General features: G+C 36.5%; 2 protein-coding genes across 2 annotated transcripts in view; both read left to right on the top strand.

The window, feature by feature from the left end:
- The first annotated feature begins 1,635 nt into the window (after positions 1 to 1,635).
- sall4 (spalt-like transcription factor 4) lies at positions 1,636 to 10,078 on the top strand. The gene is made up of 4 exons (XM_056450027.1): positions 1,636 to 1,815; positions 4,857 to 7,340; positions 7,430 to 7,734; positions 7,832 to 10,078. Exons 1-4 carry the CDS (start codon positions 1,749 to 1,751, stop codon positions 8,249 to 8,251), a joined length of 3,276 nt encoding a protein of 1,091 aa, XP_056306002.1. The 5' UTR covers positions 1,636 to 1,748; the 3' UTR covers positions 8,252 to 10,078.
- A 3,021-nt stretch (positions 10,079 to 13,099) lies between these two features.
- LOC130217845 (probable phospholipid-transporting ATPase IIA) overlaps positions 13,100 to 20,104 on the top strand; it is a 102,054-nt gene continuing 95,049 nt past the window's right edge. Inside the window, exons 1-2 of the mRNA XM_056450059.1 lie at positions 13,100 to 13,188; positions 18,503 to 18,647. Coding sequence (XP_056306034.1) covers positions 13,121 to 13,188; positions 18,503 to 18,647 — 213 coding nt within the window. The 5' untranslated portion in view covers positions 13,100 to 13,120. The remainder of the gene's footprint in view (positions 13,189 to 18,502; positions 18,648 to 20,104) is intronic.

Genomic DNA, 20,104 nt, shown 5'->3' with positions numbered 1-20,104 from the left:
TTAATGTGATGATGGAGTTAAAGTCAGTTGCAATTTCCATATTTAAATCACAAAGAGAGGAGGCACGCATACATTTATCCTCATGAGCACTGTAAATAAATAAACCATTGCTTGATGCAGTACATTATCAAGCGTCAAAAATAAATAAATAAATGACGTCAAAACTGAAGCAGAAATTGCATGATCTACTAACTATAAGCTAATAACTATAATTGATTGGATATATTTGGCTTTATTTACACTATTAATGCTTGTTTGATTCAGTATAGCTTCATTATTATGCTTAAAATAATGTATAATGTTTTATTTTGTAATAAAAACTCAATGAGAAACGTCATAATAAATGCAAACTGAGGCTTAAATGGCCTGATCTAATAAATATAAGCAAAATATATAATCAGATTTGGATTTATTGGATATATTTGGCTTTATTTACACTATAAATGATTGTTTAATTCAGTATAGCTTCATTATTATGCTTAAAATAATGTATAATGTTTTATTTTGTAATAAAAACTGAATTAGAAACGTCATAATAAATGCAAACTGAGGCAGAAATGGCCTGATCTAATAAATATAAGTGAAATATATAATCAGATTTGGATTTATCGGATATATTTGGCTTTATTTACACTATAAATGATTGTTTAATTCAGTATAACTCTATTACCATGCGTAAAATAGTGTATATTTTTATTTTGCTATAAAAAATCAATCAGAAATATAATAAATGCAAACTAAGGCAGAAATGGCGTGATTTAATAAAGATAAGCTAAATATATAATTAGATTTGAATTTATCAGATATGTTTGGCTTTATTTACACTATAATTGCTTGTTTGATTGAAAATAACTCCATTATTAAGCGTAAAATAATGTATATTTTTATTTTGCAATACAAATGAATCAGAAAGATCACCATATAATAATTATAAACTAAAAATATTTAAATATATTTTAACAGTGCTGGGTTATTTCAAACAAAATTGGATCAAATATGGACAAAGCCAAATGTTGGGTTATATTTAGTCATATAGATTTTATTTTAAAAACCCAGCGGTTTGTTTTGTCCATATTTACTCAAAATTGAGTTGAAATAACACAGCATGTTTAGCATGTATTAGTGCACGATGTAAATAAATATTTGATTGATTAGTGATCGATCGATCAAGCGTAAATTAACGTCATATTTTATAATAGCAAGCCTAAATTATGACAAAAACTTAATCAGACATTGCATGAGTTTAAAAACTACAAGCTAAACCAATATAAGTGTTCCAATTCATAAAGCGAGCCATTTTAAATCTTAAAAAAATACATTGTTAATAAACGACTGAGGCTAATTCCCATCCATTTAACAACTGTGTTGATAATAAAATTGCTCTAAAATAATTTTCATCCGCCTGCGCACTTACACACTCTCTCTCTCTCTCTCTCTCTCTCTCTCTCTCTCTCTCTCTCTCTCTCTCATCCCTCCCTCTTTCTCTCTCTCTTCCACATCTCCTCCCCCTTTCCCTCGACTCTGCATTTCTCATCAATGAAACCTCATTTGAATAATGCGCGAGCACTTTGGACTGGAGCCAATCAGCTGTCAGAAGAGCATGATAAATCGCAATGCATTATTGATAATAATAATTACTTTGACATGCGCATTTCTACTCGAGGGGCTAATTTCCCCCAACCTGGAGAATTTCTAAAGGAGAGGGACTAAATAGTCTTACTATTCGCCCCTGATGGTTGTAGGTTACCATGTCGCGGCGCAAGCAATCCAAACCACAGCATATCAATTCGGACGAAACCGCTTCGACAGAAAATGGTGAGTTTGGAGCGATTAAAACTAATGTAAACTTTGTTTATGTTTCTGCCTTGGAGTAATCTAGGGATCTCGCGTGCTCCCTTTTACATCTGAATTATGTAGTTGGGCATGAATGGGATCGCGACCCTTAAAATAAGGCGATTTTTGTGAATCCGAGAAGTTTTATACGTACATTAAATTAGTTTAAAGTTAATTAAATTTACTTGACTACTTTACCGCAGTTTAATTGAGTCATTTTAAAGATAAAATGTGGTTTTATTTATTTTTGGGGGTTGTTTGTTTGCGTGTTGCTTGGTTGTTCACCTAATCTAATGTTTACGAAAGATTTATCGGCGTTTGCATCGAAGACTTGTTTATATATTCGGTTTTTAGGCATTTATGTTATCATTGTAGTTCTATATGCATATCTATAAGGTGAAATATAGTTTTTCCAAATCATAAATGTACAACAAAAAAAGTCTCAATGCACGTTTTAGGCTTGTTTGACTGGCTGATGAATGTACACGTAAGATATATTCCAGACTAACTAAGCACATGTGTTAATATTTGATGTGGCGTACTGGTATCACTGACCACTGTTAAACAAAGGTGCTCAACAGGTCGGCATGAAATGTGAGTCGCGAACAAGCTTGACCACAAAGCAATAAATCCCCCACAGTTTCTTTTGGTCGCATATGGAGATGTGGATGGGGGGATGGAGATGAAGTTGTGTGCAATGGGGGGTGTAAATGTAAACTGCGCGACTTTTTATACTGGACGTGGTGAATTGTGGCTGTTCTTAATGTAAATAATGTACTGGTTGAGTTTTTGTGTGTGTGTGTTATGTACTGAGAGTTGGGGGTTGGTTTTTATGTCAGGACTGGTTGATTTAATCTCAGTTCAGTTGCGTTGGAATATTGCATGGAATTAAATCACAATCAGAACAACGCTGTAAAGGTATCAGCAAAGAAACATTTTATATTTTGTGCATTGATCAGACGCCCTCTTGTGGTGAGCAGATGAACATGCACTGGTTATAAAGCATCCGTATAATTGTGTAACTTTAAAACGCATGGTTTGAAACATTAACTTCTGATAATTTTTTTTTAAATTCAGTTTTTTTTTTTATCTTCCCAATTGAGTACTATTTTTCCAGTTTATAAAAAAATTATTATTATTTTTTTATTTTTTTTTTTTTTCAAAAATTGTTTCTCAAATTGAGTACTGTTTATGCCCTGGCTCTGAGAACAATGCAACTTGTTGTTCTTTACTATTCAAATTGTATAGTGAACAATTCGCACGTTCGGTTTCTCTGTCAGAATGTTAACAGGTGGTCTTTCCCTGGGAGATGATGAAATTTGCATTTAACAATGGCCCTATTAAAAGGTCCTCCCTGATGGTGCTGCAGAGCTTAATTTGATTTGCCTTGCATTTTCTGCTATTCCAATGACACCTTGGGTCCTTTTTGCTCTTTTATTTATTCATTTATTTGTAATTCATTAATTCAACACTTGTATGCACATTTTAAATAGACATCAGTGAAGCAAGTGCTGTGTTTTTAGGAGCATATCTATTTTATTTGAATTTAGAAGAATGGTTTGAAGGGGGGGAACTTATATTTTGTGTGCAAATTAATTTCTTTGTGTATAATCGGTTTAATTTTTGCACGTACTGTAAATGCTGCCCTCGTCTGGCGGCATTGAGTAATTGATAAGTTCTGAATTTTATTTTTTTATGACGTTATTTAAACATTTAAACATCCAAAATGTCTCTGTATGATTTCATAATGTACTAGATGATAATTTGAACCAAAATACAAATATTGCTTCAGTTGTTCCACATCTGCATTCAGTTGTTCCATCTGCTGAATAAAATTATATATATATATATCTCTCTCCAACTACTTGGTTACCAAAATTGCTCAACAAATTTGTTTAAAAAAAACAAAGTGGAGTTTTGGAACAAGTGGAGAGTAAGTACATGACTTTTTTTTTTTTTTTTAATTATTATTATTTTGGGAGCACTATCCTTTTAAAATAACATCACATTATTATACATGTCTTACATATAATGTCTTAATGGATTGTTCACCCAGAAAATAGCAATTTTATTATTTAATCACCCCTTACTTGTTTGAATCCTATATGAGTTTCTTTCTCCTGTTGAACAGAAAATAAGATATTTTGAATAATGCTGGTAGCTAACACCCATTGACGTCCATAGTATGAAAAAATACGGTGGAAGTCTATGCCAGCAAAATATAATCTTTTTGTGAAAACTGAAATAAAACGAACTTTCAAACCACATGAGGGACTGTAAGTGATGAGGTAATGTTGTTGTTTTTTAGTGAATTATCTCTTTAAATGCTAGATATTAATGTATTATTTGGTAGAGAGCATGTCCATGCAATTGTCAACCTTGCCGTGAAAAGTTTTCGCCAAAATATCAAAACTGTTTTTTTTTTTTTGTGTAAGCAAGTATTTTGCAGTACTTTTTAAAATACAAAAATGTATCTGTTAATGTTTTCAAACTTTTATATTTAATTTACCGAAATCACACAAGTGCCAGTTTCACATGTCACATCCAAAATAAAGCTTTTCCTTCATAAATGCAAAAAAATGTGAAATAAAATAATCAATCGTTTTTATTCTATAGTGAGCCAACTCTTATCCTTTTGATTAGCATTATTTCCTTTGGGTTGTGCAGTTTAATTAACAGAATTACTACTAAGTATGTTGTATACTGTAAACTCGCTAACTTTTTCCATCACATCCATAACGCATGCTTATTTTTCTCATTTTAAAATCTAAAAAATGTTTACAGATTGATATTTTTCTGCTCTGTGTAGTTGTTTTGAAAAATAGAAACCGATGTTTCAATATAATGCTAACATATACTTTCTCTGTGAATTTATGTTTTGAGATTTTGCTGAAAATGTCACATCCATAACTCAGGAATTGCTCTAGAATTAATATTTCATGTTTAAAGATTTTAAAAAGTAATTTTGATCTTAAACAAAGTCATCTTATGAACTTTTCTCCTTTTTTTTTTCCCCCCTGCAGGGATCTTGCACAATAGTCAAAGTGAAGAGGATGGCAGTGATGCTAAGAGGCGACGATCGGAGGAGACGAGGGTTTGCGAAAGATGTTGCGCAGAGTTCTTCAATGAGGCAGAGTTTCTTGAACATGAGAGAAATTGCACTAAAAGTCAGCAGGTAGTGATCATGAAAGATGGTGACGGAAGCGAAGTGCCCCCCGAGTTCTCGCAGCGTTCTCCGGGAGATGTCTTGAGTGATCCTTGTGATCAGTCTACCAATTCATATTCAAAGCACGGTGCAGAGTCAGATGAAATGATGGAAGGAGAGTTCATGTTGAACCAGGATAACCCCTCAAGTCACGATCAAGAGGTGTCTGGCAGTCCAGGGTACGTGGCATCTAGCAAATTGCAAGACTCTAACGTAACACTCGAGTCCATGGCTGCTACCAAAGTTGCTGTAACACAACACTCATCCAGTTCGTCTAGTCAAAAGTCTCCACCCCCACAACCACACCAAGACGCTCTTCTTGCAATCCCTATGATCCTGGAACAGCTGGTCAGCCTCCAGCAACAGCAATTGCAGCAGATCCAGCTAACTGAGCAGATACGCATCCAAGTGGCCATGATGGCACCTCCAAGTCTCCATGCGGCAGTGGGTGCTGTAATGGATCCACTCAAAGCGCTGGGTGCACATTTATCGCAGCAACTCTCTGCTGCAGCTGCCCTCATTGGCAAACGAACGGGCTCCCAGTCTTTGTCCTTGGAAGCCTTGAAACAAGCAAAACTACCTCAATCCGCCACTATCCCCACATCCCTTCCTGGAGGTTTGGGATCAATTCCCTTAAAACCGGACTTGAAAGGACTCCCTGATTTAGCCAGCCGACTTCCAGCGCTGCTTCCCCAATCTCCAGGGGTCATGGGATTACAGAGTCCCTTTAATACCCTTGCAACAAGCATGGACCCCTCTAAAAAGGCAAAAACTAAGGTCCCTGTAGTCTCAGAGCCTCCGAAAAATGTCTCTGTTGAACACTCGTTCAAGCACAAATGCAAGTTCTGTGGTAAAACATTTGGAAATGACAGCGCTCTACAAATCCACTTGCGCTCGCACACTGGCGAAAGGCCCTTTAAATGTAACATCTGTGGAAACCGTTTCACAACTAAAGGAAACCTCAAAGTACATTTCCAGAGACACAAAGAAAAATATCCACACATTAAGATGAATCCACATCCGGTACCCGAACACCTGGACAATATGCCTTCAAACAATGGTATCCCTTATGGCATGTCTGTGCCCATGGAGGAAAATGGTTTTAATGAGACCAAACCAGTTTTGGGACTTCCCACAACGGGTCCCCCGACAGGTCCCCATCCGCCAGTGCTCCAGGTATTCAAGCCCTCATTTGATACTCCAGCTGCTGGGGACCCCTACTCCCAGAGACCTTCTTCATCTGGCAGTGATGGTGCATCAATTTCTTCTGGCATGTTTGGTCAAGATATGACAGGACCGGATCAAAGCAAAGATTCCCCTGATGCACTGGTTGGATTGCACCATATAAACGGTAACAGCCTTCCTGGTGAAAATGGCTCTGGTACTGCCAAGCTTCAGCAAATGGTGGATGGCTTGGAGAAGAGGACAAATGACCCCAATGAATGTGTTATATGCCACAGAGTGCTGAGCTGCCAAAGTTCCCTCAAAATGCATTACCGCACACACACTGGCGAGCGACCGTACAAATGCAAAATCTGTGGCAGGGCTTTCTCCACCAAAGGCAACCTTAAAGCTCATTATGGTGTTCACAGAGCCAACACTCCTCTAAAGATGCAACACTCTTGCCCAATTTGTCATAAGAAGTTCACCAATGCAGTTGTTCTCCAGCAGCATATTCGTATGCACATGGGCGGCCAGATTCCAAACACCCCTCTTCCAGAAAATCAGTTTGAAAGTCCTGAAGCACTGGATGCTAGCATGACTGAGGATAAGACCATTGACTCCAATGGGCATGAAGAGAGTATGGAGGAACAAGACTTTGAATTGGACAATCAGGAGAAGCTGAACTATTCTACAGAGCACCAGCCTGCCACTAAAGATGATCAGACATTCCCAGGTCCACCATCAATGTTTACAGGCATCACTGCCCTGGAGAACCACATGAAGAGCCTAACCTCTGCACTGAACCTGCAACGACAAAGCAGCACTGCTTCTGAGAGTGATAGCGGGCTGAAAGATTCCCCTTTGGGTACTGGAGAAGTGGATTACAAGAATGACCGCAGTCCAGTTGTGTCGGATTCAGTGTCCTTCCACTCTTTGTCCCCTATAGATGGTCCCCTGAGTAATTGTCAATCAAAATCACCAGAATCTACAAACCTAGATGATGCTGTTAAATCCAGACCAGATGCTGATGCACCTCAAGATTTTAGCGAAAACAATGGAGCCCTGGATCTGACGTCAAGTTTTACTTCTAAACCAATCAAAGAGGAGCCAGGCTTGTCCTTTGCCAGTGGCGAATATGGTACGCTCTATTTACCTCAGTATTCTTATTGTGGTACTTTTCCTGTTGATGCATTGCAGAAGTGATCTATACATTTCCTTCTATTTTAGGTTCTACTCAATTACCTTTCATGAGGGTGCCTCCAAGTTTGGTCAAGCTGGAGATGCAGATTCCTCCTGAGACTCCTATGGGTGCCCACGGCCTGTACAGCTCCCAGCTGCCTCAAGGTGCTGCCACTCCTCCTGCTTCTTCTAGTGCTCCTCGTCGGTCCACCAAGCAACATCTCTGCAACATGTGTGGGAAGAACTTTTCATCTGCCAGTGCCTTGCAGATCCATGAACGTACGCACACTGGCGAGAAACCGTTTGCTTGTTCAATTTGTGGCAGGGCATTTACAACAAAGGGAAACCTTAAGGTAATTCCACTTTTGCCTCTGCTTTGGACTTGTTAAATAAAATAATTGCTTTGCATCTACCACAGTAAATCTCACAGATTCTTGTTTTATTTTACAGGTACATGTTGGAACGCATATGTGGAATAATACAGCAAGGCGAGGTCAACGCCTGTCATTGGATAACCCAATGGCTTTGATGGCCATGGGGAATGAGTCGAAGATGATGCCAGACATGCTGCCACCCCCGAAGGATTTGATTCCCGCACCCATTAATTTTGACCCATCAATGTGGAACCAGTATGCTGCTGCTTTCACAAATGGCCTGACCATGAAGACCAATGAGATTTCAGTCATCCAAAATGGTGGCATCCCTCTCCCAGGAAGTCTGGGAGGTCCTTTAGTGGGCTCTACTGGGGGAATAACCAAGATGGAGTCATCTCAGATGGGAATCCCTGGCACAGTTGCAGAAATGGAAAAGAATGGCTCTGAAAGCATAGCAAAGTTTCCACATTTCATGGAGGAGGGTAAAGTGAATTAGAAAGTGAAAAGACTTCCCAGATGTTCCCAACCAACGGTTTGTGTTGTGCTGATTGGCTTACAAGCTTGTTTGAATGTTAGGAACTGGACTATTTATTAATTTGGTCCTTAGTTGGTACAATCAATTCATATGTGTAACATTGCTTTTAAGAACTTGCAAATACCCTTGTTAAATGAGCCTACACCCTAAAACGGGCCACGCCTTCCTCTTTGGACTCTTACATGCTAGCAGTTACTTCTAGTTGAATCTGATCTAACTACTGTAGTTCTTTTCTTTCTCTCTTTAATATATGCGGGTATTTTGTCTCTTATGTTTCTAGAAGTTGAATGTAAGTCTTACTTGAAATAGCTTTATTCCAGAGCAGTCTCATTAGTGATCGGACACTCTTTTTTGCGAGTTGCATTGGGCTCCGCTCTATGACCCTCAGGTGGATCTCAGCCACATGTGACCTGAGATCTCAATGTTTTAAAAGTTAACATCGTGTTCATCTCTACTCGACTACTCATGGTTCTTTTTGTTGGTAGGTCATTATTCGCAAAGTTACATCTGTGGCATTGATGCCAAACAAAGGTATTTGTGGAATATGTGCATTGAAGAACGAATCGACCGTTCCACACAATCTACTGAAGGCTACGGTTTCATTGATGAACATAGTGAGTAGTTCTAGTATAGATGTTTGTTTTGAAACTGGATTTCAATTTCACTAAGTTATTAAGAATTTTTTTTGACTGTCATTATAGTTTCTTTCTGCGCTTAATACCAAAAATTATTTCGCTAAGTGCCTGTCTTGGAGTGCTTTTTTTATTTTATTTTATTTCCTTTTGTTCTCCTTAGTTTTTCCTTGCCCTCACATAGGATACCACAAGATTGTATCAAAGGCCTTTTTGGATTTCATAGTTTTATTTCGACCAAAATATGCTATATTTTTTGCATTTAGCTATAGCTTTTTCATTTAAGTAATTTGGGAGTTTCCATGCTTTCAGTGGTCCATTTCGAATATTAGATTGTTTTGCTTTCATTTAAGACCTTTGATAGGAGTTCAATAGGCCAGTTTAATGCTGAAATGCCTAATCATTCCTTGCACTTTATTTTTCCTCATTCTGTTAAGATCTAGACCAGGCTCATGCCATTGTTTTTTTTCTTTTATGAAACTTTGTTTGACTCATTTGCTTGCTCTACAGTTTTAGGACCCACTGAGTTTTAGAAATCTGTAAATTTACCATGCTTTTTATAATTCTGAGCTAAGCAGGCATGTATATCTGGTCCCAAAAGGAGTAAGTAGTCATTCTTTTTCTGGGAAAAAGTCATGGTTTACTACCCAAATGTGTATTGATTGTTGTGGGAACAGGATTTTGAGATCGTAGCCATGTGTTCTTTCTTTAGTGAGAGGAATGAACTTTCTGTATGGACGCAGAGTATCTAAACCATAAAACTTTACGCTGGTCAAATTTCTACCTCATTTAGATGTCTGTACTTTTTTTTTTTTTTTTTTTTTTTGCATTGTGTTTGGAGTTATGGTTGCATTTGTGCTCCTATAACCTGCTGATTTCTGTAATATAATGAATGTATCGCCAGACACTTTGCACAACACTTGTTCAGAATAGGCAGACTCCTCCTGTACATTCTCTTTCTAATATGCATTTACCAAGTTGTGCCTTTTTTTCCTAGATGTTAAAAAAGGTGGTGTCAGATCTTGGTTAAATGGGGTCATGTCTGTATGATTGTTCAAATATTGAGTCTGTTTTAGGCTTGTTTACAGTGTAGACCTTTTTGTAAATGTTTGCTTTTTTGTTTGTTCCCCTTCCATTCTGATATTTTGAGAATAAAACCAAGGATGACTTTTCCAAAACTTTTGGTTTTGTGTCTAAATCAGCAAGTTGTCATTTAATGTTACTGGAACTGAGCATTTGAGGACAAAAAATGGAGATATGAGGGTCTACAAATTGATTGCTAAAAATGCATTTTAGTACTGCTGTCATTAAGGCGAGTTGGTAATTGTTTTGCAATGAGTTTTCATTTAAAATGGTTCTTTTAAAGATGAGATTTTGATTACAAAAATTAGTTTTAATGGCATCATTGAATGTAGAATTAAATTTCATTAATTTATGTACATATCTAATGCATATTTAAATGTTATGTACATCTCCAGCTCACAGATATACAATGTATTTTAACATTTATTATTATTGTTATAACTTTATTGTTTTGACTTCACTGTGGTCATTTAAATCTTATAAATGTCACTAAAGGTACAATAAATTTTTTTTTTTATTTATTTTAGATGCACTGTAAAACACAAAGTTGAGGTAACTCAAACCATTTGAGAATCAATTGCAACAAACCATTTAAGTTTGAAAAAATGAATCCTAATGAGTACTGTGAACTTGATCCATTTGAGTAAACGGAACAATTTACTGTTTTACAGAGTACTGTAAAACCCAATAAGTTAAGGAAAATCCAACCATTTAAGGAAACCGATTGCTACAAATCATTTGAATTAAATTAATCTATATGAGTACTGTGAACCTACTCCATTTAAGTTGAAGTAATAAGGTATTTAATTAACTCATTACCTTCAACACCGAGTTCAAAACTCTCTTCAATGAGTAGAATTAACTTTCAGTCAATTTTGAGTTAACTACACTCATTTCATCGAGTTGCCTGTTGGGTTTTACGGTGTATTAAATCAGTAGTTATTTCAAACCATAATGTTGCAGTGTTTGTTGTCTGTAGCCATTGTAGACTGTTAATTATAAATTGGTATGAATTGCATTAGGAAAATAGTATTTTATTAGATTTAGTAATCTGATTACTTTTAAATTATCCATGATATTCATCAAAGATCAAATGAGAGAATTGTATTTTGATTAGGAAATACAGAAAGAGATACAGAGAAAATAGAGTATCGAAAATAAAAGAAATTTTAAACCATTTTTAGCTACACGAGGAAAATGTATTGGCTGCTGGCTTTGTGAGATTCTACAAAAATGAAGGTAATTCTAAAAGTGCTCAGTTGAAAAGGAATTCAGGAAAATTACAATATGAAAATATGTTGTAAACCTGTTGTGAATCATGCAATTTTGTAAAAACTGAATAGAAACTAAGCTAATTAAATATTATGTTATCTAATTGCAAATATTTATTTATTTTAATCTGATTACTTGTTATCAGTTGCAGCCAATGGTTTAAAGACCTTTTGTATGTACACTGTATACCAGAGATGCTCAAACTAGGGCCTGCGGGCCAAAGTTGACCCATGGTTTTGATTTGGCCCACCATCCCATCTGAGAATAATACTAATTCTTTACATTTATATATCACTTTTCTCTACACTCAAAGTGTCTGGATGATGTGACGGCAGCCATATTGCGCCACACCACACACCAGCTGATTGGTGGAGAGGAGACCGAGTGATGAAGCCAATTAAAATATGGGGATGGTTAGGAGGCCATGATGGACAGAGGCCAGTGGGCAAATTTGGCCAGGATGCCGGGGTTAAACCCCTACTCCTATTCGAAGAACATCCTGGGATTTTTAATGACCACAGGGAGCCAGGACCTTGGTTTAACGTCTCATATGAAAGACGGCACTCATTGAGCAGTATAGAGTCCCCGTCACTATACTGGGGCATTAGGACCCACACAGACCACAGGTTGGGCACCCCTGCTGGTCTCACTAACACTACTTCCGGCAGCAACTTAGCTTTCCCATGTGGTCTCACATCCAGGTACTGACTGGGCGCAACCCTGCTCAGCTTCAGTCTGTGGGCGACCATTTGAGAGTTACAGAGAGCTAGTTGTCGGCTAAATTGTTTAGAGATTTAAAACATAATCTAACTTTTTATTTGTTTATTTTATTGTTAAGCTACAATTTTTTTTTCAATTTAAATTATGTAAATTAATCACATTTAGTTTAAAATGTACATATGACAGATAGAGGACAATGCAGAGACTTTGGTGAGCGAATCAAGGTAAAGGCAGATATTGCTTGACTAGCGTATTTAGCATTGAACTTCACTGTGTTATAAATGTGATTATGTTATTGCAATAAATTATCATTTCAAAAAGTTATACTGCATTAGTTAATAGATCAAAAGTGATGTTATCTATTCACTTTAATGTAGCATAGTTTGGAATATTTAACTTTTGGTTACGGCTATTAATGATATTTGGTTTTTGGACCTTCATATGAAAAAGTTTGGGCACCGCTGCTGTAAACAATGCTTTGTTCCACACAATAAGTTAGCCTATTTTTACAAATTTGAGTGGATTGAACATAAAACAATTAGGTTGTCCTAAGATTCAAGAATCGTTTGTGTGTGTGTTTATTGGCATAAAAATGGTTTTATATTTGCACATTTGGACTTTCTCCTTAGTAAGTTCTAAATATTGAACTCATATTAGCAGCTAATGACTATCAAAGTAAAACATTGTTCACACAGCCAATTAAATAATGCTGATGTTTTGAAGTCATACGTGTGACGGCTACATTTCAGGCCAACTATTTAAAGTTTTCACTGTTAAAAAAATTAACGATTGTGCGAATATAAAAGCAACTTTACCCCAATCAATTAAAATAAGTAGATTAAACAAACAGCAAATGTGTTTGTGTTAATAAGTTGGCTATAAACATATTTTCTACTACAAAATATGTCTGAAACATCCTATTAAGCAACTACTATGATTAAGTATATGTTAGTCTGTCATTTAACACAAAGTTAGTCAATTATAGCTTAATTACAACGCAAAAAAGCATAATGACAGATAGTAAATAGCCATGTACGCTGATCTGGTTGAGTCCCAGCATGTTGAATGAGCGAGCAGCCCAACCCACGAGCCTCCGCCCAGAGCTGCTCCATTGCGGACAACAATGACCGACAACATTCCGCTGCAGCCCGTCCGACACAAAAAACGACATGACAACAAACGCAGAGACGGGTAAGAGCACGAAAATGAACGGTGAATGAACGTCAAGTCGCGTCAGCTTGAAAAATGGAAGCTTGTTTATGAACGGTACATGACAGATAGCATGGAGGCTAACAGCCCACCGATCATTAGCCCTCGAAATTACGTTGATAACGACATTATATGACGATATTACTCCGCTGTTTTTGTTTATCATGTAATATTCGTAATTACTATGTCGTCTAAGCGATGTTAGAGTGTTTATATTTATGCATAACGCTAGAAGAGGCAAGTGCACATCCTTGTTCCGGGGACGCAGGTGAATTGTTGACAAAGGATGTGTGTCACAAAATGAAATATTTCGTTTTTGTATTATTATATATATTTTTGACTACATATTCTTTTGACATACTTCTTCTAAAGCCTTTTGTAAGGATGGCCGTCACCCTCTTTAAGCTTTGACAATGCTTAGCAATTTATAATGACCCTTACAAATAAATCACCATGGTAACCACAGTTTCTGTCAAAATGCCATATTCGCTACTGTTATTATTATGCTGCTGTATGACTGGGGTGACTAGCACTACGAGCATATCATATCATATATTACTTTTGTCAGTTGGCGTTTCAGTGAGGAGTTTGTATGTTCTCCCCGTGTTGGCGTGGGTTTCTTCTGGGTGCTCAGGTTCCCCCCACAAGTCCAAAGACATGCGGCATAGGTGAATTGAATACGCTAAATTGTCCGTAGTGTATGTGTGTGATTGAGAGTGTATGGGTGTTTCCCAGTGATTGGTTGCAGCTGGAAGGGCATCTGCTGTGTAAACAACTTTGCTGGATAAGTTTGAGGTTCATTCCGCTGTGACCACCCCAGATTAATAAAGGGACTGAGCCAAAAAGAAAATGAATGAATGAAGTGCAATAAGGTCCTCTTTTTGAGAAAAAAAGAGCCACCACTTTTGGTGCCTGTAATTTTAGGTTTGCAATAATGAAATCTGATGAAAGTAAATGCCACATTTCTTTTCAGATATTCACTTGCAGAAAGTGTCAAAAAACAAAACAATCTGATGAAAAAGAACCTTGCATTTAGCAATTGTATGCATATTTATTGATATGTAATTGTCTAAAAACCTATGTAAACATACCTGAAAACATGGCATGTTTTTGGTAACTAAAATATTCTAAATGACAACAAGATTTTTATTTAGAATTTGTAAGAAATGTGAACCAAAGTTTACAGAATAAAACAAAAATTATGTTTTAATCAAACATGTTCGTTTTTAAACATTAATAATTTTGCATTGACCTCTCTCTCCCTTTCTCTCTGATACATACAGTGCTTAGCATATATAAGTACACCCCTCATAAATCTATCTTTTAAATTCACATTTTTAATAGGAAGTTTTACAATCTTATATTTGTGCATATACATTAGATTAGTCAGTACTGAAGCCAAATCTGGAGATTATCCAACAAAATAACTTACAATAACAGTCCAAAAACTAGTACATCCAAATTTATATGCTATAGAAAAATAGTAAATACAAATTTAAAAAAGAGGAAAAATGAAGAGAAGCAACAAAATTGAAAAATTTAGTTGAAATTTTGTAGGTTGTCATTTTATTTGCTACATTTTTCTTGAATTTAACTGTATTATCTTTCAGTTTCTAAATATATTTGGTGACTAAATTCTTATTTTAATAAATATATCTGTTTAATAAATCTATTTGGTTTAAATGCACCAAAATACATTGCCTATATTCACTGAGAAATAGATAAAAATATTCATTTCAAAATGGGGTGTACTCAATTATGCTGAGCACTGTACACATTATTGTTCAGGGTTCAACGTTAAAGATTTTTTCTACTAGCCCAATTGGGCCAGAGGTTCAGATTTTCACTTTTGGCCTCCCAGTATTTTCACTGGCCCACTAAAAAAAAAGTAAAGTTAATAGCTATTTCTTAGCCACATGTTTTTAATATTGTGTCAAAACTGTGCTTGAATATAGAATTTAAATATTTAAAAAATGTTAATAAATGTATAATGAGCAAATCGTCGCGCTGTACCCACGTAAATGTCTGCTTCCTAGACATTCTTTTAGCCTCATAACTTGATGTTGTTGCCGTCACTTCGCTGTACTGGTTTTTACTAGGTTACAAAAAACAACATGCTCACACCATCCAATCAGATAAGAGGAACCGAAAACTGTTTCTTGATTCCAAGACTGTATTCATTCGCAATTGACAAATAGTTGCAGGCAAATTGAACTTTTGTGACAAGGCAGCACAGATTAGGTCAGTAACAATCCTGGGCCATCGGGCAGTCCTTATTGTTATTTTTTGGAAACTACTAAATTCTGATTGTTTACAGCAGTGTTGAATGTACACTAAGGTACTAAAACTACAGTATAACTAAATTACCATGACATAATTGTAAATTGTTTTGTTTATTGTCCATAAATGTCTGGTGTCTGGTAAAAAAAATTATTTTCATGAACGATAAAGCTTAATTTAAAACAATAAAGGATATCTGATCAATTCACCGTTCTAATTCAGGTTATGGGTGAGATGTTGGCTCAGTGGTTAGCACTGTCGCCTCACACAAGAAGGTTGGGCCAGTTGGCATTTTTGTGTAGTTTGCATGTTCTCCCCGTGTTTGCGTGGGTTTCCTCTGGGTGCTCTTGTTTCCCCCACAGTCCAAAGACATGCGCTATTGGTGAATTGAGTAAACTAAATTGGCCATAGTGTATGTGTGTGAACGAGTGTGTATGGGTGTTTTCCAGTACTGGGTTGCAGCTGGAAGGGCATCCGCTGTGTAAAACATTTGCTGGAAACGTTGGCGGTTCATTCCGCTGTGGCGACCCCTGATGAATAAAGAGACTAAACCTGAATTATCCATTCATTAATTTTCCTTCAGTTATGTATGTTTAGTTTTATTTTCTAAGCTGTTCCAGCATACAGATATGCTTAATCTATAAGGAAGTAGAATATCCAATATATCGAGGTGTTGTTAAGAGCTTGTTTGATAAAGGTGTTGGTAGGAGTTTGATCCTAAAAGCTAATATTTACACACACAGTATTGTTGCTTCCTTGAAGATATTCCTGTGTCTGCAGTGGAATTACACTATCTGCATGTGAGATTTTATCATTTTTTGGTCGTTTTTTTTATGGGGTGACACAGTGGCTCAGTGGTTTGCACTGTCACATCACAGCAAGAAGGTCGCTGGTTTGAGTCCTGGCTGGGTCAGTTGGCTTCTCTGTGTGGAGTTTGCATGTTCTCCCCATGTTGGCGTGGGTTTCCTCCAAGTGCTCCGATTTCCCCCACAGTCCAAAGACATCCGCTGTAGGTGAATAAACTACATTGGCCGTAGTGCATGAGTGTGTGTGTGAATGTGAGAGCATATGGTGTTTCCCAGTACTGGGTTGCAGCTGGAAGGGCATCTGCTGGCTGAAACATATGCTGGATAAGTTGTCAGTTCATTCCGCTGTGGTGACTCCTGATGAATAAAGGGCCTAAGCGGAAGGAAAATGATTGAACAAAGGGTTTTCTTCTGTTGAAGGGTTGTAAGGTGCTTGCTGTACATTTGCCTATTCTGAATCCATCTACATGTAATGTTTTTTATTCTTCATGAAGCTTATAGGGCTGTGCAATAAGCTTGAAAAATTACAGAATCAGGTTGGTGGTGAAGCCAGTATAGTTTGTTTATAGCTTAATGTTAGCTTTTCAGTTCTTGCATATGCATTTAGGATCCAAAAGTGATAAAGTTATATTGTGACGATTATCTGTTTGGACAAAATGTGTAAGTGTAATGAACTGTATTTTAACACAGAGCTTATTATTTGCAATAAACGAAAAGCCTATGGGAAAATATTATGGGGAAATTAAAGAGGGAACTAGTTTTATGTTATCAGCCGATTAGCATACAATGTGACGTCATAGTTCCTCCACTCTATATCATAAGGACAAAAAAAAGAGTCTATCCTTTCATATTGTGCTCTATCGTTTATATCGTGGTGTCACAAAATACATTTTTTTCGAAGTGAAGTTTTTAAACTAATTTCGAGAGGAGCACCTGATATGATTGATCATGGCTGGTCTCTCAGTCATAATCAGAGATAATCTAATCAGATTGGTCCAAGCCTACAATAAATAGATCAATTTCACCCTACGTTTTGGAAGAATCCCCTCTTCCACCCCATTTCCTCCTTTTCCTTCTTTACCAGGGGGAGCTCTCGAGACCTACCTGATCTCGCACCCCCTTACATGCTAAAAGACCTGGTGGGAGCCCTGGGATCAATTATCTCCCAGGACAGCATGCCAAACCTGCTAATAGCGTCATGCAATATCTAAGTGTGAACTCTTGAAGTGTATATGAGCGCAATATTACACGTCATTACAGGGATGCAGACTTGAACACGAAGAACAGAGAGAGTTTTAATAAGAAAGATATTTTTTATTTTTATGTTGGACCTGCAATCATTAGTTTTTGGAAAGTGCTTTGTATTTCATTAATATTTATTTTATATTTCTACATTTTTTATCAAACATTTGCGCTTGTTGTAAATAAATATAGTGAAAAATTAGTGAAATAAAAGTGAAATAAAATTTAAAAATATGTAACAAATAAAAAAAAAAATTGTAAATAAAGTGAGAAATATGATCATATATGAATGAGTAGAATTCTGAGTATATATATTAAAGGTCCCGTGAATGTAAAATAAAAATTTTTTTTTGAGTGTTTGATGTAATTCCAACTGAAACATGAAGAGAGGGTGGGGCATATATTAGCCCCTCCCCTTTTGAAAAAAAAAAACTGCCAATAGTGTTTTGTTTTTAATCACAGCTCTGCTAGTGAGAGTGGTTGAGATCAATCGCATCAAATAAGAAGCGTCTTGAAGGGGGCGGTGTAATTACTAGAGAGCATTTGATTGGTCAGAAAATCTCATGAGAAACTGTAGTATGAGGTGATGTCAAAAACAATTGTTGACCCATTGAGGCGTTGGTGATAAACTGCAAGCTTTACAAGTTTATATCTTCTAAATGTCATCTATTTATAAATGTATAGATATCCTTAAAAGTAACACACAGATACTAACATGCTAAAAAACGTTATTTTAATTTGACGGGACCTTTAAAATCTAAAAAGGAAATAGTCCTTTACTTTTGATAATAATATTTATTATTAATAATAGTAATAATAATGATTTAGTAATAATAAACTAATAATTTATTGAATGTACAGAAATGGCACTTTATTGTGATATATTGTTATCAGAATATTAGATTACATATGTTGTGATATGAGATTTTTGTTAAATCACCCAGCCCTAATGATGCTTCTATATGTAGGTGCTGCCCTTGGTCCAGATGCTGCGGAGGGGGAGATTTCCGTCCCCGAACCGTGTGGTTGGGCCATCCGGAAAAGAGAGAGCAGAGATATCCAAGAAATGTCATAAACAACCAGAAATACAATTTCTTCACCTTCCTGCCAGGGGTAAGAGACTTTGAATGCACACAGAGAAGTTGGTGTTAACCACGGCCGGAGTAATTCAACAATACATTGAGCAACAGTCTGTGTTGCCCAATGTGTTTTTAATTGCTTGGTGGTTAACACAGTCACCCATGACGTTTAAAACATTCTGGCTGATTTTGTATAGACCGCTTAGGACTGCACAATATATCGTTTCAGCATCGATACTGCAATGTGTGCATCCACAATAATCACATCGCAGAATCTGCAACATTCAGTCAGGATTATATTTGACCAGGAGAAAGAAAATAACCATGTCATTTCTATAGTAAAAAAGTTTAGCCATAAATTGTCCAAAATCTGAACATTTCAAGCCAGTTTATAGGATTCAGGCAGTGGAAATTAGAATATTTGTAACTTAAAGAAAGGTTAAATGTGTTTATGTATGTGCGATGAAGACTGTACAGTGTTTTTTAATTCATTTATTTTTTACTATTAATATTTTTAATTTTATTATACAATTTGTGCTTGAACACTGCTATATTCCTATAAAACACTGCTTTTTTATTTGTATTTTTGCATTATTGCATTTATCAATGCTTGTGATTGGTTTATTAGATTTTATGCAGATGCAATCCATCACAAAATCATCCCAATCAATCTGAATTCATGGAATTTTTCCAAAAAGAGCTCTTCATTTACTCTGGTGAAATTATACTTAATATCGCAATGTAAAAAATAAAATATTGCAATGTTGTTATTTATTTCCAATATTATGCGGCAGTATCACTGCCAGCCAAATGTTTGGGATTGGTAAGATTTTGGATGGTTTCCGCGACATTCATTCTTCCCCGGCGGGGCGCCACGCCAAGATTCATCGGCTACATTAAAGCTTCTCATTCAAAACATTCTATTTTTTTTAATAGTGGGTGATAATCGCACCAAAATGTATTAAAAGGTAAGTGAATTATGACAGCGCAAACTTTTCTGTAACCGTAGTGGTGCTGTGCATCATTTGTTTAACCCTTTAAGGTTATGTGCTGACTGTCTGACTGGCTGACTGTGACAGGTGCGTGATGTTTGAGGCCAGCAAACACGACGTATAGCTGTTTCACTTTATTTCAGGACGCATTAAAACCGGAGGCATTCATAAATATTCCTAGCAAATCTAATAAATGCTGGAGACATACTCGTTACATAAACGCGCTAAATCGCACTTCAGCAGCGTTTATTTGAGAGCGCACAAGAAGATCTGCGCGCTCTTAAAGCAGCTTATATTTGAGGGGGCGTGCAAGAAGTTTTGTGTACGAGCAGAAAAAATCGGCGCCCAAGCAAAGAGATCCGCATGCTCGTAGGCTATCACATAAAAGCGATCTCGACTTCTAATACTGCGCTCATGACATTTGTCATTGAAATAATGCCACAGGTAGTTGGTAGATCTGTGTAAAAAAGGCCTGCTGCCACAGCTGGGAAAAATCCTA

Source organism: Danio aesculapii, chromosome 23, assembly GCF_903798145.1.
Source record: "Danio aesculapii chromosome 23, fDanAes4.1, whole genome shotgun sequence".
NCBI classification, from domain to species: Eukaryota; Metazoa; Chordata; class Actinopteri; order Cypriniformes; family Danionidae; genus Danio; species Danio aesculapii.
Note: the sequence above shows the minus strand (reverse complement) of the source record. Positions and strands in the feature narration are given on the sequence as shown.

Bases quoted from the DNA above. Each gene is read 5' to 3' on its own strand.
- sall4 (XM_056450027.1), top strand. From the start codon at position 1,749: ATGTCGCGGCGCAAGCAATCCAAACCACAGCATATCAATTCGGACGAA. The intron at 1,816-4,856 runs GTGAGTTTGGAG...TCCCCCCTGCAG, and splicing joins AACCGCTTCGACAGAAAATG to GGATCTTGCACAATAGTCAA. The intron at 7,341-7,429 runs GTACGCTCTATT...CTTCTATTTTAG, and splicing joins CTTTGCCAGTGGCGAATATG to GTTCTACTCAATTACCTTTC.